We start from the raw sequence: 26,833 nt of genomic DNA, 5'->3' as shown, positions 1-26,833 counted from the left end.
ATAAAACATCCAACATTAAAAACTTCCCTAAACAGGGCTGCCTTCAGATGTCTTCTAAAAGTCAGGTAGATGTTTATTTCCTTGAGATCTGATGGGAGGGCATTCCACAGGGCGGGCGCCACCACCGAGAAGGCCCTCTGCCTGGTTCCAACAGCATACACTGGGCCACAGGTTCCTCATCCCTGTTATAAGGTATCAGTGTCTACTGGGGACTCAACAGTCTAATCATATTTCCGCCCCCTGCTGCTGCCTCTCTTCTAGATGGTCCAGATCTGTGGTCCTCGGTGGAGTTTCGCGACTACAGCAACAGCGGCAAGGCTGAAATGGCTATGTCTCTGAGCGGCCGCTGCCTGCTTCATCCCACTGCTTCTCTGTGCTGGAAAGAAAGCGCCACTCCGGGTGCGGCCTGTCAAGACATCCCCAATTCCACAGTCACAGGATTACGCCAGGTGAAAGGCTGGGGCGGTCATTCTAGGAGCTCGGTGGGGTGGTAACGGGTAAAGATCCAAGGATGCTCTTATGGTGTCGTTCGCTTGGAACTGATCCCTGCCTTCCCTGCCTGCTTGTGATAGAGCTCGGTTTTGCCACAGCAGGTAGAGAAAGGGAGCAGTAGAGGCACGTGGAGGGATATTTAGCTGCAGAATCATTGCTTGATGCCTTTGAGCCACCAAAGACTGGCAAGCCTGTTTGCCCAAACAAGTGGTTCAGGCTTAGCAGTATGTCCTCATTAAGGGTAAATACGTATTGGTGTTCCTTGCCCACTGTAAAGGGGGGAGATTGGGGTGTTTAAAGGATGGCTGAACTGGAGGAAGCATTAGAGCTTGTCAACGCGTCCACTTGTTTTGTGCCTTGAAAGCACAGGTCCAAGCAGTTTCCCACTTGTCCTGTGCTTTTTTTGTGCTGGGAGCCAGCGTGGCGTAGTGGTTAAGAGCGGTGGACTCGTAATCTGGTGAACTTGGTTTGATTCCCTGCTCCTCCACATGCAGCTGCTGGGTGTCCTTGGGCCAGTCACACTTCTCTGAAGTCTCTCAGCCTCACTCACCTCACAGAGTGTTTGTTGTGGGGGAGGAAGGAAAAAGGAGATTGTTAGCCGCTTGGAGACTCCTTAGGGTAGTGATAAAGCGGGATATCAAGTCCAAACTCCTCCTCCTCCTCCTCCTCCTCTTCTTCTCCTTCTTCTTTTCCCAAGGAATAATAATAATAATAATAATTTTTATTATTTGAACCCTGCCCATCTGACTGGGTTGCCCCAGCCACTCTGGGCGGCTTCCAACATATATAAAAACATAATAAAACATTACTCATTAGAAAGCTCCCCTTCAATGCTGAATTGCAGCAACATCAATCTGTTGGCCCTGCTCGCTGGAGTGGGTGTGAGTTGGATGCCAACAACATCTGAAAAGTCACAGATTCCCTCACCCTCGCCATGTTGAGTTGTGGAAATTGATATAGGAGAGAAGATAACGGAGTGCTTTTGAAATGATCTTATTGTGCCTTATTGCTTAGAGGTCTTGCATGCTAAGCAATAGATGGATGTTGCAAATAAACAATCAAGATTATCCTTGTGTGTTTTTTCCTTTCTCTAGGAGTACATCCTTGAGGAGGTGGACGTTCACCCTCGGCTCTGCTTCAAGGTGAGGCCTACTTCCCAGTCGCTACTCGCACCAGACACTGGCAAGTCAGTTTGTTGTTTAGTCGTTTAGTCGTGTCCGACTCTTCATGACCCCATGGACCAGAGCACGCCAGGCACTTCTGTCTTCCACTGCCTCCCGCAGTTTGGTCAGAGGCAAGTCAGTTATCTAGTGCCAAATCTTTTCTGCCCAAAACTGTTGCTACTTGCAGCCGTCTGGACTCTGCACAGTCTCAGGAGAGCGACGGAAAGCTTGGGAGTTGCATTATCATCATAGGATTGAGCAGATAGCATTGGGGTGTAGATGTTTGTGTGCATTTTAAAAAAGTGAACTTCACTTCTGTTCTTGCGGAAGGATATGACTTGGCCTGCCCTGATCTGGACAAGGTGGTCCTCAACCAAGGGATGTCCTCTCAAGACTCATCTAGGATTGTCCCATGTCTAGAAAGCCCAAGCCCAGGGTACAGATGAGCTCTCAGTCCCTGCTGAGTTTTTCCAGCAGTGAGAGCCAGTGTGGTGTAGTGGTTAAGAGCAGTGGACTCGTAATCTGGTGAACAGGGTTCGATTCCCCGCTCCTCCACATGCAGCTGCTGGGTGACCTTGGGCCAGTCACACTTCTCTGAAGTCTCTCAGCCCCACTCACCTCACAGAGTGTTTGTTGGGGGAGGAAGGGAAAGGAGATTGTTGGCAGCTTTGAGACTCCTTAGGGTAGTGATAAAGCGGGATATCAAATCCAAACTCTTCTTCTTCTTTCCATACGTCACAGAGTATGAAAAGGGTTGCACTTGATAAGCCTTCGAAAGCATAAAGCTTTTGTCCAAAGGAAAACAGACCCTGTGATGTGCAGTGCAGTCATATGAAGGTGGACTCAGGAGGAAGTTACACAGAGTCCTATGGGGCTGGCTCTCTTACAAATCTTTTTTTTAATTGAGTTTTACATTGCAAATTCAAATTCAAACAATAAACAACATCATCCTCATTGAGGATTCCCTGAATCCTCTGACTCCCCTCCACGCTTCCATGGTTACCATTTTCAATCTATTCCCACTGCTTCACTTATTTCCCCTATTTTTCTTATATAATCCAATTTTACCTTAGTTTTTAGCACATTACAAACGTTATTCAAATCCTGCTGAAGTTTTTAGTTGTTTACAGTGTACATGGGGCTGATTCTCAAGTCTGCAGTCTTAGGGGCTCCAGATGAGCCATAGTCGTGGGCTTAAAACTGCAAGCACAAAAATTGAGTTAGGACATTGGGAAGAACTTAGGCACATAGGAAGCTGCCTTACACTGAGTCATCACGCCATAGGTCCTTCTACCTCCACATTGTCTGTACTGACTGGTAGCGTCTCTCCAGGGTTTCAGACAGAGGATATTCTCACCCTAATCTGTAGACCTGGTACCTTCTGCGTGCAAGGTGGACAATCTGCCGCTGAGCTACAGCCATGCTGTCCTAGCGACTGGCTAACTGTCTGGGTGTTGGTGCACTGGGACAGGTTGCTTTCAGGGGTGCTGCGGACTCTTCACTGCTGGAGGTCAGGGATGTGGCTCAGCGGTACAGCACCTGCTGCTTTGTAGGTTTGATCCCCAGTATCTCCAGGTACGCGTATCCAAGTATCCAAGGGACGCGGGTGGTGCTGTGGGTTAAACCACAGAGCCTAGGACTTGCCGATCAGAAGGTCAGCGGTTTGAATCCCTGCGATGGGGTGAGCTCCTGTTGCTTGGTCCCTGCTCCTGCCAACCTAGCAGTTCAAAAGCACCCCAAAAAAGTGCAAGTAGATAAATAGATACCACTCTGGCGGGAAGGTAAACAGTGTTTCCGTGTGCTGCTCCGGTTCGCCAGAAGCGGCTTAGTCATGCTGGCCACATGACCCGGAAGCTGTATGCCGGCTCCCTCGGCCAATAAAGCAAGCTGAGCGCCGCAAACCCAGAGTCGGCCACAACTGGACCTAATGGTCAGGGGTCCTTTTACCTTTACCTTACCTCCAGGTAGGGCTGGAAGAGGTCTGAAATCCCAGAAGGCCATTTCCCAGCCATTGTAGACAGTAGTGAGCAAGATGGATCAATGGTTAGACTCATTAAAAAGCAGCTCCCCATGTCTTTTATAAGAGCAGGTTTGGACAAATACTTGATGGTTTTAGTTTTAAGTTGGCTTGATCGATGAGATCAGTTCAGGTCCTATAGAGTGGTATCTCGGAAGTCGAACAGAATCCGTTCTGGAAGTCCGTTCAACTTCAGAATGTTTGGAAATCAAGGCGCGGCTTCTGATTGGCTGCAGGAAGCTCCTACAGCCAATTGGAAGCTGCATTGGATGTTTGGCTTCCAAAGAAGGTTTGCAAACCAGAACAATCACTTCCAGGTTTGCAGCATTCGGGAGCCAAAACATTTGACCCGCAAGGCATTTGGGATCTATGGTATGACTGCATTCAAGGTTGTCCGTCACTGGAGGAATGGGGGTGTGGGATTTCTTTACCACTAAAGATATTTGTTGTATCCCCTCCTGAAGGAAGGCAGGGGGCTAGAATTGAGGACTCCTGCTGCTTTTGCTGTTCTTTCATTCTGTGAATGTGAGTTGCTGGTTTGGTTTCACCAGCCCCAGCTCTTCCAGTGATCCAGTGTCTTTGCTGTCTGTCTTTTCTAGTTTTTCTACAAAAACAGCAGCCACATTCAGTGCCCACTCCGGACAGGTGAGTCTGCAGCTCAAACCTGCTGGTTTGGTATCGTAGGATGACGGGGAGGTGGTGATTGGGGCAAGGGAAGCGATTCCTTCTCACTGAACCAGAGATCATGCTCATTAGGGTTGCAAGCACGGACCCAAAGCAGTTTTCTCTGCCTGTGTCTGTACATTCCTTGCCCATCATGACAGTACACAGACACAGGTCGTCTCATTGCTGTTCAGCTGTCAGTGGAGGCTGGTGCTCATTGGGACTGGTAGTGTGGAAGGCAAGGGGGCCGACAGTAGATGGAGCCAGAGAAAATGACAGGCAGAGCCAACTGATTCTGGTTTTGTTTCCATTCCCTGCCATGCTAAGTCCTGTAAAGGGAACAGTAAGGAAGAGGATGGGACACGGGTGGCGCTGTGGGTTAAACTACAGAGCCTAGGGCTTGCTGATCAGAAGGTCGGCAGTTCAAATCCCTGCGATGGGGTGAGCTCCCATTGCTTGGTCCCTGCTCCTGCCAACCTGGCAGTTCGAAAGCATGTCAAAGTGCCAAGTAGATAAATAGGTACCGCTCTGGCGGGAAGGTAAATGGCATTTCCGTACGCTGCTCTGGTTTGCCAGAAGCAGCTTAGTCATGCTGGCCACATGACCCGGAAGCTGTATGCCGGCTCCCTTGGCCAATAAAGCAAGATGAGCGCTGCAACCCCAGAGTCAGCCACGACTGGACCTAATGGTCAGGGGTCCCTTTACCTTTACCTTAAGGAAGAGGATAGAGGCTATCAGCCACTGCTTTCTCTGGATTGGCTGTAAGTAAGAAGGCAGGCTTGTAAGGGCAGTCTGGGTTCAGCTGTTAATGGCACGATAGCCTGCTTTGAGATTAGTCACCTGCAACCCTAATTCTCAGAAAGAGTCTCCATCTTTGCCTCCCTGAAACATAATGTTGCACACCACCCCACTCTCATGAGCAGTGAGAGATTTCAGGGGTTGCAGACGCTTGCCCAGAGTCGAGAGCCCACCCTGCTACCTGTGATTTTTCCACCCCCTTTCAAGATGCTAGGAATCTACCAGGCACTTTTACAAACAAATCACAGCTTTTGCACATTGCCGCTCAAGCTATCCGTCCAGGAAACCTGGCACTTAACCAAAGGGACAATTGCTGTGCAGAAAAACTGACCTGTAGTATTTTTGTTGTGGGGGTACAGGCCTCTGTTAGGGAGGAGAGAATCCTGATCAGCTGATGTTGTTTTCCAGCATTTTTTGTGACTGTTAGCTGCCCAGCTGTTAGTGTAAATCAGGGGTCAGCAAACTTTTTCAGCAGGGGGCTGGCCCACCGTCCCTCAGACCTTCTGGGGGGCTGGACTATATTTTGGGAAAAAAAATTGAACGAATTCCTATGCCCCACAAATAACCCATTTTAAATAAAAGGGCACCTTCTACTCATGTAAAAACATCAGGCAGGCCCCGCAAATAACCCGGAGATGCATTTTAAATAAAAGCACACATTCTACTCATGTAAAAACACCAGGCAGGCCCCACAAATAACCCAGAGCTGCATTTTAAATAAAAGGACACATTCTACTCATGTAAAAACATGCTGATTCCTGAACCGTCCATGGGCCGGATTTAGAAGGCGATTGGGTACGATCCGGCCCCCGGGCCTTAGTTTGCCTACCCATGGTGTAAATGCACGGTCCTCTTAACTGGCAGAAAACATGTTGACCATAAACAATGAACGGTTGAAACAAAAGACTTCCTTTGTGTTTGTAGTCAGTCTAAAGCAACGTGAAGATTCTCGCCCCAACATTGTTTTGTGAAAACAGAATGGCTTGTTATGTGGATTTTAAAGTTGAATGTTCCTGCTTAGTTTTGAGCCGTCTTGTCACTTGTTTCCTTTAATCTGGAAGAGCTGTGTTTGCATTGTTAACACTGAAACGCAATTGCGCCCTCAGCTGGCAAAGTAGTGGAAATACAGAATACTCACAGCCTACAGTTACGCTGTAGGCAGCACTGAACCGCAAGGATGGCATGATACCTATCTAGGGTTTGTTCCTTTGCCCCGCTTTAGTTATCTGAAGACCCGTGTTGATTTGGATGCGTTGCCTAAACTCCACCTTCTGGGATATATTTTATGTGTGTATGAAGTTGCTATACAGGCAACCCCCGACTTATGCGCGGGTTACGTTCCAAGGCCCCGTGCGTTTAAGTGAAATCGCGTATATTCAAAACACCATTGGAAGAGCCTTGAAACACCCCATTTCACTTCCACCCTGTTCTGCCCTATTCTGTGCAGTTATTGTGACGTTTCCAGGTCACTTCCGGGTTCAGCGCGATGCACGGTCACACATATATCAGATGCGCCTAAGATTTTGTAAGAATTAATTTTTTGTTTAAAGTGCAAACATATGCCTAAAAAGGTCTGAGACATTAGAACAACTTGGTGCCGGTCTTTCTTCCTTAGACACTGCCTGGAATGTATCTATGAGTGTCAAACCTTGGCAGCTCCACTTGCATTTTCATTCTCGCGCACCAGCATCCTTCAGCTCGGCCTTATGTCAGAAGCAATCTCCGCACCAGTGTGAGCCTGAGCCACCTGTCTATACCATCACCCATGTAAGTGACTTTTGGAGCCGGAGAGGAGGAGGGTTAACTTGGGTTGGGATCCACCCGGACTGGCCCAAACCAACAAAATTAATTTCAGAAGGGACAAATGTAAGGTTCTGCATTTAGGGAGGAAGAACCAGCTACACAAATGTAAGATGGGGGACACCTGGCTTGCCAGTAGTGCATGTGAAAAGGATCTAGGGGGTCTTAGTGGACCGCAAGCTGAACATGAGTCAACACTGTGATGCAGCAGCAAAAAAAGCTAATTAGGCTGCATCATTTATTTATTTATTTATTTATTTATTTATTTACACATACCCCACCCATCTGGCTGGGTTTCCCCAACCACTCTGGGTGGCTTCCAACCAAATATTTAAAACAATACAGCCTCAGACATTAAAAACGTTCCTAAACAGGGCCACCTTCAGTTGTCTTTTAAAAGTAAAATAGTTGTTTATTTCCTTGACATCTGCTGGGAGGGCTTTCCTCAGGGCAGGCGCCACTATCAAGAAGGCCCTCTGCCTGGTTCCCTGTAACCTCACTTCTTGCAGTGAGGGAACTGCCAGAAGACCCTCGGCACTGGACCTCAGTGTACAGACTGGATGATGGGGGTGGAGACGCTCCTTCCAGTATACAGGACTGAGGCCATTTAGGGCTTTAAAGGTCAGCACCAACACTTTGAATTGTCCTTGGAAACATACTGGGAGCCAATGAAGATCTTTCAGGACCGGTGTTATATGGTCCCGGCGGCCACTCCCAGTCACCAGTCTAGCTGCCGCATTCTGGATTAATTGCAGTTTCCGAGTCACCTTCAAAGGTAGCCCCACGTAGAGCGCATTGCAGTAGTCCAAGCGGGAGGTAACCAGAGCATGCACCACTCTGGCAACAGAAGCATAGAGTCCAGATCAAGGGAAGTAATAGTACTGCTCTATTCTGCCTTGGTCAGACTGCACCTGGAGTACTGTGTCCAGTTCTGGGTACCACAATTTAAGAAGGATATTGGCAAGCTGGAACATGTGCAGAGGAAGGCAACCAACATGATCAGGGGTCTGGAAACCAAGACTTGTGAGGAACAGCTGAAGGAGCTGGGTATGTTCAGCCAGGAAAAGAGAACACCGAGAGGAGATATGATAGCCATCTTCAGATATCTGAAGGGCTGTCCCGTGGAAAACGGAGCATGCTTGTTTTCCCCTGCTCTGGAGGGTAGAACTCGAACCAATGGCTTCAGGTTACAAGAAAGGAGATTCCGGCTAAACACCGGGAAGATCTTTCTGATGGCACAAGCTGTTCGACAGTGGAATGAAGTCCCTCGGGAGGTGATAGGCTCTCCTCCTTTGGAGGTTTTTAAGCAGAGGTTGGGTGGCCATCTGTCGTGGATGCTTTAGTTGAGATTCCTGCATTGCTGGGAGGTTGGACTAGATGATCCTTGGGTGCCTTCCAACTCTACAATTCTATGGTGGGTGAGGGAAGGTTCGGTAAATGGGCAGAGGACTGGGCCTCATGTCCTACTCACCCTTATGTTTTGCAGCTGGAGAGATCAAGCCTGGGAGACCTGGATCTCATCCTTCCTTGGCGGGCCTTGACAAGCTGTGTACTGGTAAGGACCAACCTAAGCCCCACCCCACCCTGTATTGTAATATACAGTGGTACCTCGGGTAACAGACGCTTCAGGTTACAGACTACGCTAACCCAAAAATAGTACCTTGGGTTAAGAACTTTGCTTCAGGATGAGAACAGAAATCGTGCGGTGGCAGCGGGAGACCCCATTAGCTAAAGTGGTGCTTCAGGTTAAGAACAGTTTCAAGTTAAGTACGGGCCTCCGGAACGAATTAAGTACGTAACCAGAGGTACCACTGTACATTGGATTGTATCCATCACTAGTCCTGCCCAGAGGAGACACCTTGGAGTTAACAGACATACCGTATCTTTTGCTCTATAAGACTCACTTTTTCCCTCCTAAAAAGTAAGGGGAAATGTGTGTGCGTCTTATGGAGCGAATGCAGGCTGCACAGCTATCCCAGGAGCCAGAACAGGAAGAGGGATTGCTGCTTTCGCTCTGCAGCAATCCCTCTTGCTGTTCTGGCTTCTGAGATTCAGAATTTTTCTTTCTTGTTTTCCTCCTAGGAAAACTAGAAAACAAACTAGGTGCGTCTTATGGTCTGGTGCGTCTTATAGAGCGAAAAATATGGTGGTTAGCTTAAGTTAATTAACTCCAGTGGGTCTACTTTGAGTCTTCTTCTTCTTTGGCGATCACTCGTAGCCGAGTAAGATTGTCTTCCATAAACACAGTTTAAACAGCGAGTCCATAAGTGACTGTGGGGGCCAATTCTGGATCCACACGTCCACGGGTCATAGGTTTCTGGATGGGAGTTAATCACGGTGAGGGTTTGCCAAGCGTGCCTTCCTCTTAGCACATTTCTCCCTTTCATCCTGAGTTTGAGCATCTTCAAAGCCCATGACACCTTCGATAAATGCTGATCTCCAACTGGAGCGCTCGCAGGCCAGTGTTTATACTACATTTTAAAAGATTTGCCTTGGGACAGTCTTTAAACCTCTTTTGTTGACTTTGAGTAGAACCTGGCTCAGTAGAGAACAGTTTAGGCAGTAGGTGGGGCTTGATCCTGGAGAAAGGCACCACTGGCCGACCGCTTGACAGCTGCAAAACGTGCGAGCTACTGAATTGAAATTGAAATACTTTATTGTCACTTGTACAACTTGTATACAGTGCAGTCTTGTGTCACTAAAACCAGTTTCAAGTGTTCTGCCTTCTCTCTGCTTCTGGTTTGTCAGGTCTGGCGTTCTGATGTGCGCTTCGCTGGCAAACAGCTTCTGTGCCCAGATGGTAAGTTGCCATCCCATATTAGGTTGGGAGTGGGAGGGATTTAAGGAACAGCACCTTGCCCCATTGTGGGGCGTGGCTGCATGTGTCATCCCTTGCGTGAGGTTGCCTGGTTGTTATTCTGAGGGAGCAGTGCTGGGTCCCAGCCATGGGCGTAGCCATGATTTTTGTTAGGAGGGGCAGAACTTCAGTTAGCTATGTACTTTTATTAATTTGGGGGGGGGAGCAGCTGCCCCTCCCTGCCTGCACCCCCTCCCTTGGCTAGGCCCATGGCCCCAGCTAAATGTGGAACAGTGAAAAGTCTTCTTGGAAAGAGTATTGAGTCAGAACTAGATGTTCTAGATCTTGTTGTACACGGAGGCGGGTTGTAGTGCACAAAGCACTTGTTCTTTGGTGCAGGCAGAGATGGGGAACCTGTTTTGTCAGCCAGCGAATGGGGAAAATATCAGTACCCTCTGGGAGAACATAGAATCAAAGAGTTGGAAGGGACGCCAACAAGGGTCCAACCCAACCCCCTGCAATGCAGGAATCTCAAATGAAGCATCCAAGACCGATGACCATCCAGCCTCTGCTTAAAACTCTCCAATGAAGGAGAGTCCTCAATGAAGACTCTCCACTGAAGGATGGAGTCCTCAAGGCTTGTTGCTGCAATGCTAAGGCTCTCTAGTAGGGTTAGTCATAAGAGGATTAGTAGCACATATATACCATGGAGAGAAGGGACGGTGAAATATACTCGGAGTCGAGAGTGGATTTCAAGCTCTTTATTCAGCTCATAGTGGTGAGGAGGAATGGAAGTTCCCCCGGAATGTCTGCTTTATATACATTATTTACACAATGGGCCCCACGTGATTGGCTAATGCCGGGATTCTCCTGCAGGCCAATCAGGTTGCGGATTCACTTCCACCTGGAGCTGGATTGGGTGGCTCCTGTGGACCAATCAGACTGCTGCATTCTGGACCCTATTGTTCTAGGACCAATCAGACTGCTGCATTCTGGACCCTATTGTTCTAGGACCAATCAGACTGTTGCAGACTGAATCCTATTGTTCTAGGACCAATCAGACTGCTGCCTTTTGGATCCTATTCAACTCAGTACATAACAGACGGCATCAAAACTTTATATTTTAGGGTGGGCAAGTGGGTCCTGCAACAAAAGGTTGCAGTGGTGAGTGCTCCCATTCAGGTTGATACTGTTATTATTTATGGCACTCCAAGCAAAAGGACCCAAAAAGAAAGCTTGGTTGAAAAGAAAAAAGGGGTTGCCTGGTGCCTACATGTAGTCAGTGATGGTGTCAGGCAGTGCCTCCCTAGGGAGAGCATTCCCTAAGTGCGGAGCCACCACTGAAAAGGCCCGTTCTCACATTGCCACCCTCCACACCTGTCTTGGAGAGTTCACAACACGAAGAAGGAACTCCGATGATGAATGTGGGATCTGGGTTGGTTCATGCGAGGTTCCTGTCAGTCCTGCTATCTTCCATAATGCTCCATTCCACCCCCACCCTTCAAGAGGCATTCAGCATTTTGTGGCCACTGAGTATGTTCAGTTCTCATTGGTCTGTTTTGGTTGTCTTTGACACACACACACACACACACACACAGAGAGAGAGAGAGAGAGAGAGAGAGAGAGAGAGAGAGAGAGAGAGAGTCCTTAGATTTATGTATTTACTGGTATTTTAAAGTGCTCCCATATACCTCAAGGTTTCCCCAGAGCCTCCCCCTCTTGTGCATGAATGGATGGTGCATATTTTGGCTCCATGAAGATCCACACTCAGAGAATGAGTTTGCCAGGAGTGTTTCAGATGGAAAGAGAAATAATGTACATAGATCCCTGAGTAGATGGAAAGGTAGTGCAGGTTGTTGTTAATTTGTGTTAATTTCTCACCTCCTTTCCCCCCCCTACTAGTGACTCACAGGCACTGGGGGCTGCTGGCCTTTGGAGTGAGTCTAGGACTACTGTTGCTGCTGGTCGCAGCCGTTCTGCTAATTCGCTGTGTTCTGCGCAGGCTTCATAGAGGTAAGATGCATTGGAGTGATAAGAAGAACTATCACTGTGTGTTTGTGAAAGGGCGGGAAATGTCTTTGAAATAATAATAATAATAATAATAATAATAATAATAATAATAATAATTTATTTGTACCCCACCCATCTGGCTGGGTTTCCCCAGCCACTGTTGGGCGGCTCCCAAAAGAATACAGTGGTACCTTGGTTTGCAACCACTTTGGATTACAAACCCGGAAGTGCGTGTCCCTTTTTTTGGATTACATCTCAGCATCCAGCTTTTACTTTCACTTCTGCTCTAGTCAGGAGCTTATCATTGCCAGAGCCTCCATTTGCTCTCCATTGAAGTATTATGATTTCATGGTGCAACCAGGAGCGGACTGCATTCTGAGCAGGACCCTTGTCTCAGCTAAAGCAGGATGATGGAAACAGAATAAACACCAGACATTATCATTCCCATGATCTGGGAAGGGATATTTCATAGTTGCTGATGGTTCGTGCTGCTACATCCAGCCTCATTTGGCGATCGGTTGTAGCTCATGGTTGGCAAGGCCCCTTTTGGGAGGAACCAAAAACCTTTATTATTTATGTTTTAATGTAATTTTAATCTCCTGTTGGGAAACCCAGCCAGATGGGCAGGATGTAAGTAAATAACAACAACAACAACAACAACAACAACAACAACAACAACAACAACAACAACAACAATAATTTTATTGGATTCATGCCACACCAGTGTGGTGTAGTGGTTAAGAGCGGTAGTCTTGTAATTTGGTGAACCGGGTTCGCTTCCCCGCTCCTCCACATGCAGCTGCTGGGTGACCTTGGGCTAGTCACACTTCTGTGAAGTCTCTCAGCCCCACTCACCTCACAGAGTGTTTGTTGTGAGGGAGGAAGGGAAAGGAGAATGTTAGCCGCTTTGAGACTCCTGAAGGGGAGTGAAAGGCGGGGTATCAAATCCAAATCCAAAAATCCAAACCCTTCCTCCCCAAGGAGCCCATGGTGGCAAAGAGATAAGACAACTTTACAAATAAAGTAAAAACATTCTAAAGCAGTCAAAAACATTTTAAAACCAATTGTGACTCAACTAAAAAGTCGTTAACAGAATCATAGAGTTGGAAGGGACCCTGAGGGTCATCTAGTCCAACCCCATTTGGCGTGCGGGAATCGAAACTAAAGCAATCCATGACAGGTGGCCACCCAACCTCTGCTTAAAATATTCTAAAATCAATTAAAGCCCTGTTTTTGTTCAATGATCTTGAAGGTTGACCAGGAACAGTATCCTTCAGCCACTACAGGAACGCTTTCAAATTCCTCCTGAAAAATTAATGATGATGGAGAGACATTGCACCTCACTAGGGAGGGCATTCCACAGCTGGGGAGCCATCACTCGAAGGTCCCTGTCAAGGGTCAGCACCTTCTTATGAGAAGCATTCCTGATTCCGCTTTCTCCCTTCTCTCCCCAGACGTACCGGGCAAGGGACATTCTCGCCCCATCCTGCTCATCTATTCCCCCGACTCGGAGGAGCACAAGCAGTTGGTGTGTGCTTTTGCGGCGCTGCTGCGCTCGGCCCTGGGCTGCCCCGTGCTTTTAGACCTCTGGGAGCTGGGCCACGTGGGGCGGCTGGGCATCTTGCCCTGGGTGTACGCCCGGCGAGAGCAAGTCAGCCGGGAGCAGGGCCAGGTCCTGCTGCTGTGGAGCGTCGGCAGCGCCCGCGCCTACGGGCTGTGGCAAGGGAAGGCCTCCAGGCGCGGCGGCGTGAAGGCACCGGAGCCCCACGACCTGTTTGGGGCGGCCATGGCCTGCTTGAAGGGCGAACTGCAGGGGGCGCCCGGGGCCGTGCGAGGAAAGGGCGACTGGGTCATCGCCTACTTCAGCAAACTGTGCGGCCGGCGCAACATCCCCCGAGCCTTGCACTTCCTTCCTCGATACCGTCTGCCTCAGGAACTGCCAGGTCTGGTCAGGGTGCTTCAGGGCCCTTCCAGCTCGGCCCCAAGATGGCTCCGCACCAGCGCTAAGGCCCTGGTGTGCCGTCTGCTCAAGGCTGAGAGGAAGAAAGCTGTGCGGAGCCAGAGGCCTTGGAGGTCAGCCACGGAGAAGTTTGCCAGCTCCCTGCTCCCTTTCGCTCCTCATCCCAAACTGCGCAGGCCAAGCTGTGCTTGAGGAGAGACGCGCATCCCGGTGGAGAACGTGTGGGGTTGTGAAATGGAGCTCTCCCTCGGTTACAGAACCTAGGAAGCCAGGCGTTTGCAGCCTGTTAGGTCTGCGGATGGGACGCGGGTGGCGCTGTGGGTTAAACCACTGAGCCTAGGGCTTGCCGATCAGAAGGTCGGCGGTTCGAATCCCTGCGATGGGGTGAGCTCCCCTTGCTCTGTCCCTGCTCCTGCCAACCTAGCAGTTCAAAAGCACATCAAAGTGCAAGTAGATAAATAGGTACTGCTCTGGTGGGAAGGTAAACGGTGTTTCCTTGTGCTGCTTTCGTTCGCCAGAAGCGGCTTAGTCATGCTGGCCACATGACCCGGAAGCTGTACGCCGGCTCCCTTGGCCAATAAAGCAAGATGAGTGCTGCAACCCCAGAGTCGGCCACGACTGGACCTAATGGTCAGGGGTCCCTTTACCTTTTTAGGTTTGCAGATGCGAAAAGGAAGGTCCAAACTCAGTGTCCTAAGCTAAAGGAGAGGCTGCTCTGCTTGCTAAGGAAGTCCGGGGCCTTTTGAGTCCCAACGCCACGAAAAAGAGCGGCCAAACTCGGCCGGGTTGGAGGCTGCTCCACCGGCTAGGCCTCGCCTTGCACAGCGGTTATGGAAACGGTTGCCGTGGAAATGATAGTGCGGTGCAAGTTAATGCCGCTCATGGCACAGGAAAGGTCAGGAGGCCGCTGTGTGGCGTTGGCGCCAGAGGAGGGGCTGTGCAATATTGGAGCTGTGTCTTGCCATGTGTAATTTATGTGACGCTGCAATCACCCCAAAAGAGGTGCTCTGGAGGACAGTCATATAGGCCCTACTGCAAATGAATTGGGTAGCAGGAAATCTTAAACTGCTCACCGGCAGGTCATTTCAGGGCTGTAGCCGCAGCATTAATCTTCCCCCCTCCACTCTTTGCATTTTCTGCTTTCATTTTAAAAGCGGGTTTCTCTAGCAATTTAACTTGTGAATATATGAGGGGAAATATGGAGGCAGCTATTAAGGAATATACAATTAAATAACTACAAATCTACCAAGCTATCTGTTCTGGTCACCAGCCTGCCTCTTGTTCAAATTACAAACCAAGCATGTCACTTAAGGATTACGTTGAGGGAACGCTTTTTTTGTTTCATCGTGTGTTTGTTGAATGCGTTGGGGGGTGTCTTTTATATGAGTCCTTATGTTTTTGTTTTTCCTGTTTGGAATACGATAATAAAAATTACTTTAAAAACGAGCACCCATCTTTGATATATAGATCACTTCTGTGCTTGGTGTGTACATACAATACCATTCCACCTTGAAAAGGCAGGTCGAGACTTGCCCTGTTGCAATGCACACATAACTTATGTATTACAGAACTTGAGGTGCTTCTAAGACGTGAGCTTATTAAGCTTGCAGACATGTCATCGAGGTATTGCAAACAAGTCTTCACAATGAACATTAAATTATAGCTTTTGATGGTGATACCAGCCACGGCCAGGGGGTGGGGCAGGGTGTTAGCACCTGTTTTCAATTGATAGTAAAATGTATGTGCTTGCTTTCTGAATTATTGGCTTCTCCTCTAAGCCCTTGTAGATGTAGATTGCAGATGTAAACAGAATAAGATATATGGTTGCTATGTGACACACACTAGGCAGTGCTGCCCGTAGCTCAAAGGACCTTTGTTTGCCGCTGGTGACTGAGGGTGTGGTGGCACCAGGCGCCAGTCTGTCCTGATTGCCTCTCTTGGTTTTGGCCAAACAGAAGCACGCAGGTGGGAAAGAATAACCTTTTAAACCAAGCGCTCTCCCCTCTAGTACAGAGGTTGCGAAATGGGGGCCCTCCAGATGTTTGCTGAACTACAACTCCCATCAGCCTCGGGCAGAATGGGATGATGGGAGTTGTAGTCCATTGGCCTCTGGAGAGCCAGAAGTTTTCCATCCCTTCTGTAGTATAAATGTGAACTGTGAACCCAGGGTGTCAGTGGGCCCCTTGATTTCTTCCTCAAGCCACACTCACCCCTCACTCTTTCGAAGTACAGTGGTACCTTGGTTTACAACCATAATCCGTTCCAGAGGTCCGGTTGTAAACCAAAACAGGTTGTAATCCAAGGCGTGCTTTTGCCAATGGGGCCTCCCTCCCAAAAATGGGTTGTAATAATAAAAAATGGGTTGTAATCCAAAAAAGGGACACACACTTCCGGGTTTGATGTGGTTGTAATCCAAAATGGTTGCAAACCAAGGTACCACTGTAAAATGGATCTCAAGTTATCTTGCCAAAAAGAAAACAATGTGAAATGTCAAACTTTCGAAATGATACTTGTCATTTCCTCGTTCTTCAGTAGATACTCCACTCCCATACATCTAAAAATAACCCTTGTGTCTCTCTGCTGTTCTGTCACTTTACACTTTCTTCTTTGGAGAGAACATTTTTGTACAGGCAAAGTATGAAAATAAAAGTTTGTTTCTTTGTTTAGGAGTATTTATACTCCTATCCTGGTGAACCACCCAGTGATCTTTGGGTAAAGGGCTGTATAAAAAAATTAATTAAGCAATAAATAAATTATACCCTGCCTACTGACCAAAGTCCTCAAGGCAGTTTAGAATATAGTACGCATCTTGCACACATTTAACTTGTGTGCATTCAGCTTTACGTTTGTGGCAAAAAAGAGAGATGGAAAACTACATTCCCACTCACCATAAATAGATAGATAGATAGATAGGATATGTGATTTTGGCTTTAGGCGCGATCCCTGGAACATTAACCCCCGCATAAATTACAGGTGTGAAAAAAGGAAAAGGTAAAGGACCCCTGGACAGTTAAGTCCAGTCAAAGGCGACTATGGGGTGCAGCGCTCATCTTGCTCTTCAGGCCGAAGGAGCCGGTGTTTGTCCACAAACAGCTTTTCAGGTCATGTGGCCACTGGCAGAGGAAGAAGGGGTGTGTGGGGAGCGCACCACCCCAGCAGCACGATCCCAGTGGGGTTCCATCGCGGCTGCCGTCCCGCTCATGCTGGGCGCCCTGCCCCTGCAGGCAGTGTGCCTGCCCCTGCGGGCGGCGCGCCACGCCCCCAAGACGCACACCAGCCCCGGCCCCACCTGCTCTCTGCCCCCGGTGCTGGAGCATGAAGCTCTGCCACTGCATGCGGCCAGCATGACTAAACCACTTACGATGCAGTGGAACACTGTGATGGAAGCCAGAGCACACGGAAACGCCGTTTACCTTCCCGTCACAGCAGTACCTATTTATCGACTTGCACTGGTGTGCTTTCTTTTTTTTAAAAAATGATATTTTATTAAATTTTTAACAAGAAGAAAGTTACAAAACGATAAACAAAAAACACAAGAAAAATACAAAAACCAAAATTTAACATAGAAATAAAAATAAACAATAAAAATCCCTCTTTTGAATTTCTTACCATTCATTAACTTATTTTCCTGACTTCCTCACACCTCCCTTTTTTGTATTCCATTTAAAAATTGGTTCAGCAAATTCATATCCTCTTAATTTACTCTTAATTATTTATCCTCACATGTTATAGCTTCAAATTTTCATCTAATATCAATCCAAATTCTTATTTTACCTTATTACTAGAACCACTTCATTTCATTTCAACATCATTAACATTCAAAAATTTTACAGTTCAATTTACCATTAATTTCTTTAACCTTATCTTACCTTCAAAGCAATAAAATTTCAAAATTTAAACCATATTTAAACTTAACTCCTTCAAACCTTTCTGCTAAAGCCAATTAGATCCTTTCCAGCACATTCTAGTATTTCATTAGTATTACACTAATTCCAAAAAATAAAAAGATATATAAAAAGAGATTCTCATTCTAGTTTTATCCAACGTCCCTTCTTCCTGGTTTCGGGTAGTGTCAGTCCTTTCACCATTATATCCTGTCCATCAATCTGGTGTTCTAATATCTGAGGCTCTCAGGTCCCTTCTATGCCCCCTCTGCAGGTTTTCTTGTTCCTGTTTGTACTTGCACACATCCTTATCCCTTGTTGGGTTCTTACGTAGTTTCTTCCCTTTGTCCTTGGGGAGTGAGTCTCCGGGGAATTCCATACAGTAGTATTCTCCATTTTCTTTCATCAGGTTGTCCCATTCCCCGCTAATCCACTCCCCTATGTTTAATTTATAATCCAAAAGGTGTTTGTTTCAGAAATAATCATCAACTTGTTTCACAGTCCCACCAGAGCTAAGAACTTCCTTAACTCCAGAGTCTTGCAAATATTCTCCAAGTTCAATCTTCCAATGTTGCAACTTTTGGTTGTGCGGTGCACTGGTGTGCTTTCAAACTGCTAGGTTGGCAGGAGCTGGGGCAGAGCAACGGGAGCTCACCCCATCATGGGGATTAGAACCACTAACCTTCCGATCGGCAAGTCCAAGAGGCTCAATGATTTAGACCCCAGTGCCACCCACATCCCTTGTATTATGGGTGTACTGTACATATAAAATCCAATAAAGTAGATACAGAAGTCGCTACAGCAGGACAAAGGTATATATGAGAAGGCCCTCCCCTTGTTCTCCAATGTTCCAACAAATGCCATTCTCATGGATACTGAAGCAGCCACATATTAGGCCCCCACAGACCAGGATGTCCTCCCTGGGTGGCTGCTGCTGGTTTCTCCCACAGCCGATGTGGCAGATATTTGAAAAAACAACATCCATAACATAAAAAGACCTATCTACTGCCACATCCTGTTTCCAAGGTGGGCCAATCGCATGATCTAACAGGAAACTTAGTGGGACGCGGGTGACGCTGTGGTTTAAACCACAGAGCCTAGGACTTGCCGATCAGAAGGTTGGTGGTTTGAATCCCCACGATGGGGTGAGCTCCCGTTGCTCGGTTCCTGCTCCTGCCAACCTAGCAGTTCGAAAGCATGTCAAAGTGCAAGTAGATAAATAGGTACCGCTCCGGCGGGAAGGTAAACGGCATTAAAGAAAGCGAGATGAGCGCGCAACCCCAGAGTCATCCGCGACTGGACCTAACGGTCAGGGGTCCCTTTACCTTTTGCGCTGTTAACAGCCCCAGTGTTGCTGCTGCTACCTAGAAGCTGGCAATCTCTGAGAACATGCCAATGGATAATGCAATAACTTACCCCTCAGTAACTATATTCTGCAATGTAACTTTGTTGTAGCCTAGCATGTATTTGTTTATATTACAACCAGAGCATTTCATGTTTGAAAAGATTGGGGTTGGGGGAAAGATCCGCAGCAAGTTCACACGTCCAAATACACACTATATGTTCTTTCATCTACAATGTTCTTTGTGCTAAGGAGGCATTTATGCAGAATATTATTATATTATATTATATTATATTTATTATATTATATTATATTATATTATATTATATTATATTATATTATATTATATTATATTATATTATATTATATTATATTATATTATATTATATTATATTATATTATATTATATTATATTATATTATATTATATTATATTATATTATATTATATTATATTATATATAAGTATACTTATACATATACTTTACAGAAATAGCCATAATGCAAGGCTTGCTTTGCAACATTCTCCCCCCCCACCCCCCACCCCGTTTAAGCTGAAATCCTCATCCCATTTACCTGGGATCAGTGCCACTGAATTCAACATGACTTGCTTGTGAGAAGACGTGGTTAGCATTGCACTTTTATGCATCTTCCTTCGTGGAAAAACCAATTGGTTTTGCATATGCCTTCATTCACATAGCAGGCAGGTGGAGCATGAATAATTCTAGATATAAAATTGTAGTCTCTTAAGAACCTGTGCAGTATTCGGCTCATATGTGTGTACATTTTATATATGCATTTGTGGTTTGAAATGATATAGGATCCTGTTTTGTTAAAGAAATAAGGCTTTCAGAGGCTACAAGCCAGAATGGCTATGCTCCACCATTGGAAGGAAAATGCCTCTGTTTATCACCAGTGCGAATCACCAGGCAAAGAGCACAGTTGCACTTGGTGCCTGCGTGCAAGTTTCCTGTTAGGTAAAGGTAAAGGGACCCCTGACCATTAGGTCCAGTCGTGACTGACTCTGGGGTTGCGGCGCTCATCTCGCTTTATTGGCTGAGGGAGCCAGTGTACAGCTTCTGGGTCATGTGGCCAGCATGACTAAGCCGCTTGTGGCAAACCAGAGCAATGCACGGAAACGCCATTTACCTTCCCGCCAGAGTGGTACCTATTTATCTACTTGCACTTTGACATGCTTTTGAACTGCTAGGTGGGCGGCAGCTGGGACAGAGCAACAGGAGCTCACCCTGTCATGTGGATTTGAACCGCCGACCTTCCAATCGGCAAGCCCTAGGCTCTGTGGTTTAGACCACAGCGTCACCCGTGCCCCACTGTTAACAGCATAGAGTCCCCTAAAACACGGGGTCCAGGCTGTCACACTGATTGGCAAACCCTTGAAAGATCTACTGGTGAGGTTGTGCTGGAGCCAGGATGGGGCCTATTTGAACTCCTGGGCCCTCAGCCAGTGCCCCGCTTGGCCCACTGCTGGACCCAGCCCTGGAAACTGGTTTTAAATTAAACTCCTTAATGAGTGTGGCTTAATCAATAGTCTGATGTGGATGATGCCCAGAGCAGATGGCTCATAGGGCCATCATACAGGCCGACTCTTTCTTCCTCGTCCAGCATGTTGTGGTCACATCCAGTGTTTGGATTTATGCTGTCTATTTATTGCTGCTGTTTAATTAGGGCGAATAGCACACTGCATGCTAAGAACAGCTTTATTGTTTGAAAAACGGACGAATGTTTATCTTGAACCTCCTAGTGACCTTGTGCGATAAGTCATAACGAATCCAATTTTACGAATGATTAACCCGGACTAAAATAAGCAGGCTAGCCAGCATTGCTGAGTGACTCTGTAGACTGCTGATATGAAGCCATATGTCTTGCAATCAAATCCACTCATAGCTATCAACGTTTCCCTTTTTTAAAGGGAAATTCCCTTATTCCGAATAGGATTCCTCGTAAGAAAAGGGAAAAGCGGGCAGCTATGAGTCCACTGTCCACTGAACTAAACTAGTTCTTAGAGCCATTGGGATCAATGGTTCTGGACCGAGCAATACAAACTACAGGATACTGTGAGGGGGCATGGCTGCCAATGATCCACAAGTGCAAAGTGCAAAGTGCAGCCCGGGAGAGGCTGCGTGGGGCTTAAGAATCCATAGCCCCGTGCAGTCTCTCCCTGCCGGAGGGGTTGCACACGGCTATGGCAGAAGCCTGCATTCGCTCCATAGGACGCACACACATTTCCCCTCAATTTTTGGAGGGGGAAAACTGCGTCCAATAGAGTGAAAAATACGGTAACTGTTATGTACTGAAGTTCTCACCCTGGGCCAGCAGGGGGATACTGTAGATAGTTATGCAAATGAAGGATCGAAAGTGACATTCAGTGATTGGATAGTTTGTATGCAAATGAAGGATCGAAAGTGACGTTCAGTGACTGGCTAGTTACAGAAAATGTTGCATTCTAGTGGAGCTCTATATAAGCAGGCTGACTGAGCTCCTCAGTTCAGTTCTGTTCCAGCTTACAAATAAAGAGCTGCTTTGGAAGAATCGCTGTGTCGTCTGATATGTTCGCCCACAACTTAACAGTAACTAAAGTTCTGGATTGGAGCCGGAGCCAAGAAAAGGAACACTAACATCAAGATGGCCAAGAAAAGGAACAAGAGTTCCCTGGATCATCTTGTTATAAGAATCCTAAGGTCTCAAATATAAATTAAATTAAGGTTACCAGATTTTTTTCAATGAATCTGGGGACACTTTTCAACTTTGATTGATTTTGTATGGGGACTGACTTGTAAATCCGGGGACTGTACCCGGGAAAAGGGGACGTCTGGTAACCTTAAGTTAAATGTTCATAAATGTACAAGGCAAACACATACCGTATTTTTCGCTCTATAACACGCACCTGACCATAACACGCACATCGTTTTTAGAGGAGGAAAACAAGGGAAAAAACATTCTGAATGAAACAGTGGATGTATCATTTTTGTGCTTCATGCTGTGGCCACAGACATGTGATCTGATGGTGAATTTGGGCTGACCCAATGCAAAAATCCTGAGAATCCCTGTGCATCCATGGTTTGCAACCACGTTTTTGCACCATTGCAGCCCCAGGCAACAGTGGGTGTGTGATTTTTGGGGGGCAGGCTGTAGCCATGGACATGCTATGTGCTCTGATGGTGAATTTGGGGTGACCCAATGCCAAAATCCTGAGAATTCCTGTGGATCCATGGTTTGTAACCACGTTTTTGCACCATTGCAGCCCCAGGCAACAGTGGGTGCGTGATTTTGGGGGGGCAGGCTGTAGCCATGGACATGCTATGTGCTCTGATGGTGAATTTGGGCTGACCCAATGCAAAGATCCTGAGGATCCATGTGGATCCATGGTTTGTAACCACGTTTTTGCACCATTGCAGCCCCAGGCAACAGTGGGTATGTGATTTGGGGGGGGCAGGCTGTAGCCATGGACATGCTATGTGATCTGATGGTGAATTTGGGGTGACCCAATGCCAAAATCCTGAGAATCCCTGTGGATCCATGCTTTTTAACCACATTTTTGCACCATTGCAGCCCCAGGCAACAGTGGGTGCGTGATTTTTTTGGTGCAGGCTGTAGCCATGGACATGCTATGTGATCTGATGGTGAATTTGGGGTGACCCAATGCAAGGATCCTGAGAATCCCTGTGGATCCATGCTTTTTAACCACATTTTTGCACCACTGCAGCCCCAGGCAACAGTGGGTGCGTGATTTTTTTGGTGCAGGCTGTAGCCATGGACATGCTATGTGATCTGATGGTGAATTTGGGGTGACCCAATGCAAAGATCCTGAGGATCCATGCTTTGTAACCACATTTTAAGTGGGGAGCGAAGGAAAAACAAAGAAGGGGCATTAGAGGGGTGTGCAGAGAAGCAGCTGGCTAAGAATGCAGGAGAGGGATTTAACGGGAGGGAGGAAAGAAAGGCAAAAGTTTCCCCCCACCCAAGCCAGCCATATCTATCTCTCTCTCTCTCTCTCTCTCTCTCTCTCTCTCTCTCTCTCTCTCCCTCCCTCCCTCCCCCTCTCTCTCTCCCTCCCCCCTCTCTCTCTCCCTCCCCCTCCCCCCCTCTCTCTCCCTTCCCCCCTCTCTCTCCCTCTCCCGCAGCAGCACCGGAGCTTGCCTGGAGGGGAGGGGCTTTCCCTGCTCTTTGTTCCGTTTCAGCAAACACAGCAAGGAAACAGAGGTGGGTGGGCAGTAAGACCCTGAGGCAGAATGCAGGAAAGCAGCCGCTTCCTCTTTTCAGGTTTCGATTCTCCGTGCAGCGTGCAGCCCCGCGATTTGATTTTTGCATGCTTTTTCGGCTCCAGGGACCACACATTCGCTCTATAACACGCACAGACATTTCCCCTTCCTTTTTAGAAGAAAAAATCTGCGTGTTATAGAAGGAAAAATACGGTACATTACATAAACCACATGTATGAAATAGTACAGGAGAGCCATTTTGACTCTCTCGATGACCTCAAATATTCCTCTGCAGTAAGAGAGGCAAATGGGGAAAGCCTTCCTATGGTCTTTTTGCTTGCAAATCCTGCCTTAAGGCAATGTTTCTGTATGAATAGGGTGACCTGGATTCAGGAACTAAAGTATGAACATCACAAAAGAATAGCCAGGCTGCCCAGGTAATGCAAACAGTGACCATCATCAGGTATCCTGGCAGGCAAGATTTCTGCTGAAGACCGCCTCCTTCTGTGATGTATGACTTTTTAGGGGGTGGTCTTGGGCGGTGGTGGGCACTTTCAAAAGTCTATACAGTGGTACCTCGGGTTACATACGCTTCAGGTTACAGACTCTGCTAACCCAGAAAAAGTGCTTCAGGTTAAGAACTTTGCTTCAGGATGAGAACAGAAATCGTGCTCCGGCGGCGCAGCAGCAGCAGGAGGCCCCATTAGCTAAAGTGGTGCTTCAGGTTAAGAACAGTTTCAGGTTAAGTACGGACCTTCGGAACGAATTAAGTACTTAACCCGAGGTACCACTGTATAAGGGTTTGCACATCATTGTTCTGGGTTCCTCTCCTCCCTCCCTGCATGGGCGGAGTGGGGGACCCTGTTGCAACAGGTAATAAAGATCAGGCTTACTAGCCGCTTTGCTTCTCAATATTCTCTGGTTGGCCTCTGTCATTTTCTCCTACTGATAGGGAACCCGCTTAAGGACTCTATACGGGCTCTTGGATACCCCATAAGGGAAAAGGAGCAGTTTTTTCCCCTTATAACAATCTTTTGGTGTATGGGTATGAGTGAAGTGAAACATGGGTTGTAGCTGAAGAGCGAAAGGATTTCAGTGCTTGTATACACACTGGAAGTGGACACCTATTCTGACTGAGAACATGTCAGGACATGTGTGTGTCTCCGAACCATGAACAGGTCAAAGTGTGTTCATGTCTGTGTGTACCGGTAAGTCTTGTTCTATCGTTGTTGCATTTTTGGGGAAACTTTAATGGGCTCATTAAGGCACCAACATCCAGCCTGATGCTGCTTGAAAGAGAGGAAATTGGGGTATGTTAGATATCTTTGTTTCCCTAGGAGTGAGTAAGTTTTGTACTTAAGGTTTAAAAATGTTAATAAAACGAATAAAACGTTTCTCCCCCGTGTTTAAATTGGTCTTAAAGGGAACATTTGGCGGCTGTGTATCCTAAATGTGTAGTTTAAATGCAAGCTTGCTTCAAAATCTTTGTGTGAGGGAGACATGCTGGGCCTGATCCACCCAAAAACATGGCAGATATTGAGAAAAGCGGGGGAGGTGAGGTGAGGTGGGCTGATGTTTGTTGTTTGAAAGAGGCTGTAATAAGGACAATCTTTCTCCAAACAGTAACATGAAAATGTGTGTGTATACTTGCTCTTGTACCTTGGGAAAGAGAGTGGGCTCCCCTTTCTCTACAGTAAAAGGGGGCAGGGGGAGGGAAAAAGGAGATTTGTAACTTTGAAAATGTTTTGCTTGAAACTTGGAGTTTGTAAACTCCATCAAAAGGGAGACACTACTTAATCTCAGTCTCTTTTACTCTGAAGTTAGCCTCTTGGTATACTTAATTTTTCCTTCTGCAAATAGCCTAGTTTGAGCCCAAAATCCTCTTACAAGCCAAGATGCAGCGTCGGCTTTCATTTAGCCGAGCGCCTGGCATGCTCTGGTCCATGGGGTCACGAAGAGTCAGACATGCTTAGTCAACAACAACAATAGTTCTCCTCAGAGAGTAAAAGGTATTTTGAGGAATCCTAGGAAATATTATGACTGTATAACTATGGGGAAAATTAGTTTCCCTTCTAGAAAAGAAAAGAAAAATGTTAAAAGGTAGAGCTTCCATGTGCAGTAATTGTCTATCTGAGTTTGGGCTTTGATGTGGATTTGTTTGGCTAAATAGGTCATTGGAAGACTGATGTCTCCATGGGATTAACCCAGACCCTCAGGCTTGTCTTTTAAAATGTGTTTGTTTGTTTTTTGTCTCTGAATTTTTCTTCCCCCCATCTTCTTACTTCTGTAACTCCCGAGTAAGCTTCCTTTAATGAGGAAACTGCAAGGTGGGAAGCCACTTTCCTGTGTGTTGTTATTTTAACTCCCATTCTTTATACTAGGCTTTCTCTTCCTATGTAAGTTCAGGAAATTGTTCACTTTTATCTTCCTTTTAAATCGCTTCTCTAGAAAACTTTCCCAACCTGGGTATTTTATGTGCTTTAGTTTCAGGAAGTAAATGATAACTGTAGTTGATTTCACTGGTTCATGCATTTATTTACAGTGGTGCCTCGCAAGACAAAAAGAATCCGTTCCGCGATTCTCTTCGTCTAGCGGTTTTTTCGTCTTGCGAAGCAAGCCCATTGACAGCTTAGCGGATTAGCGCTATTAGCGGTCTAGCGGCTTTTAGCGATCAGCTGTTAAGCGGCTTAGCGGCTTAGGAAAGGGGGGGAGCGAAAAAAACCCGCGGGAACTCGCAATATTTTTTCATCTTGCCAAGCAACCCCATAGAGAAATTCGTTTAGTGAAGCGCCTCCAAAACGGAAAACTCTTTCGTCTAGCGGGTTTTCCATCTTGCGAGGCGTTCGTCTTGCGGGGCACCACTGTATTTTTCTAACTGGAGTTAATTTTCTAACCCAAACGGGAGGCTGAAATATGGATTAAAATGTCGGCAGCAGAAATCTTGGATTCCAGTATGGCAGCTACACATGTACTTCTTGGCAGATTGGCAAGACAACTTTTGCGGCATGGGTTGACAACCAATTTCTGCTTATGGCAATGAGTTTTTCCCCACCCTGCTACAAGCAGATCCCATCTTGCACGGTGGTGGGGTCTTGGGTCTTAAAAGGCCAAAGGCTGTTGACTTAAGTTGTTGGCATCCATCTGCCTCACCAGACAATGGAAAGAAGAAGAAGAGTTTGGATTTGATATCCCGCTTTATCACTACCCTAAGGAGTCTCAAAGCGGCTAACATTCTCCTTTCCCTTCCTCCCCCACAACAAACACTCTGTGAGGTGAGTGGGGCTGAGAGACTTCAGAGAAGTGTGACTGGCCCAAGGTCACCCAGCAGCTGCATGTGGAGGAGCAGGGAATCGAACCTGGTTCACCAGATTACGAGTCTACCGCTCTTAACCACTACACCACACTGGCTCTGAAACCTGCAAAGACAGGTTGTAGCAGATTGAGCAGACAAGGCCAAGCCTGGTTCCAATGGTCAAGAAGGCAGATTCTGCACTTGCTGTAGAGGGACGTGAGGGGCAGATGGAGCTTGTCAACCTGAGAAGGTAGCCCATCTAAGAGAAGGAAAACTCTGGTCCTAAACCTCTGCTGCCTTGTGGGATATCTTTGGGTGAAGAAAAAGCTAAGGAGCCAGATGTATTGCTCTGCTTTCCTTTGGACCACATCAGCGAGGCCAAGAGTGGGGTCTTGTT

The 26,833-nt window shown here is 47.0% G+C and overlaps 1 protein-coding gene across 6 annotated transcripts in view; it reads left to right on the top strand.

The window, feature by feature from the left end:
* IL17RE (interleukin 17 receptor E) overlaps positions 1-15,146 on the top strand; it is a 51,229-nt gene extending 36,083 nt beyond the window's left edge. For 5 of the 6 annotated variants that reach the window (XM_083723797.1, XM_083723796.1, XM_083723795.1 and 2 more), the window contains 8 exons: positions 262-449; positions 1,587-1,634; positions 4,272-4,317; positions 6,749-6,900; positions 8,420-8,488; positions 9,682-9,733; positions 11,633-11,743; positions 13,195-15,146. In XM_083723797.1, coding sequence (XP_083579923.1) covers positions 262-449; positions 1,587-1,634; positions 4,272-4,317; positions 6,749-6,900; positions 8,420-8,488; positions 9,682-9,733; positions 11,633-11,743; positions 13,195-13,892 — 1,364 coding nt within the window. In that variant the 3' untranslated portion in view covers positions 13,893-15,146. The remainder of the gene's footprint in view (positions 1-261; positions 450-1,586; positions 1,635-4,271; positions 4,318-6,748; positions 6,901-8,419; positions 8,489-9,681; positions 9,734-11,632; positions 11,744-13,194) is intronic. The other variant, XR_014560507.1, reaches the window with a different exon arrangement.
* The last annotated feature ends 11,687 nt before the right edge of the window (positions 15,147-26,833 follow it).

This window comes from Podarcis gaigeae (genome assembly GCF_964106915.1).
Source record: "Podarcis gaigeae genome assembly, chromosome: 2".
NCBI lineage: Eukaryota > Metazoa > Chordata > Lepidosauria > Squamata > Lacertidae > Podarcis > Podarcis gaigeae.
The sequence above is the reverse complement of the archived record's forward strand: the minus strand, read 5'-3'. Positions and strand labels throughout refer to the sequence as shown.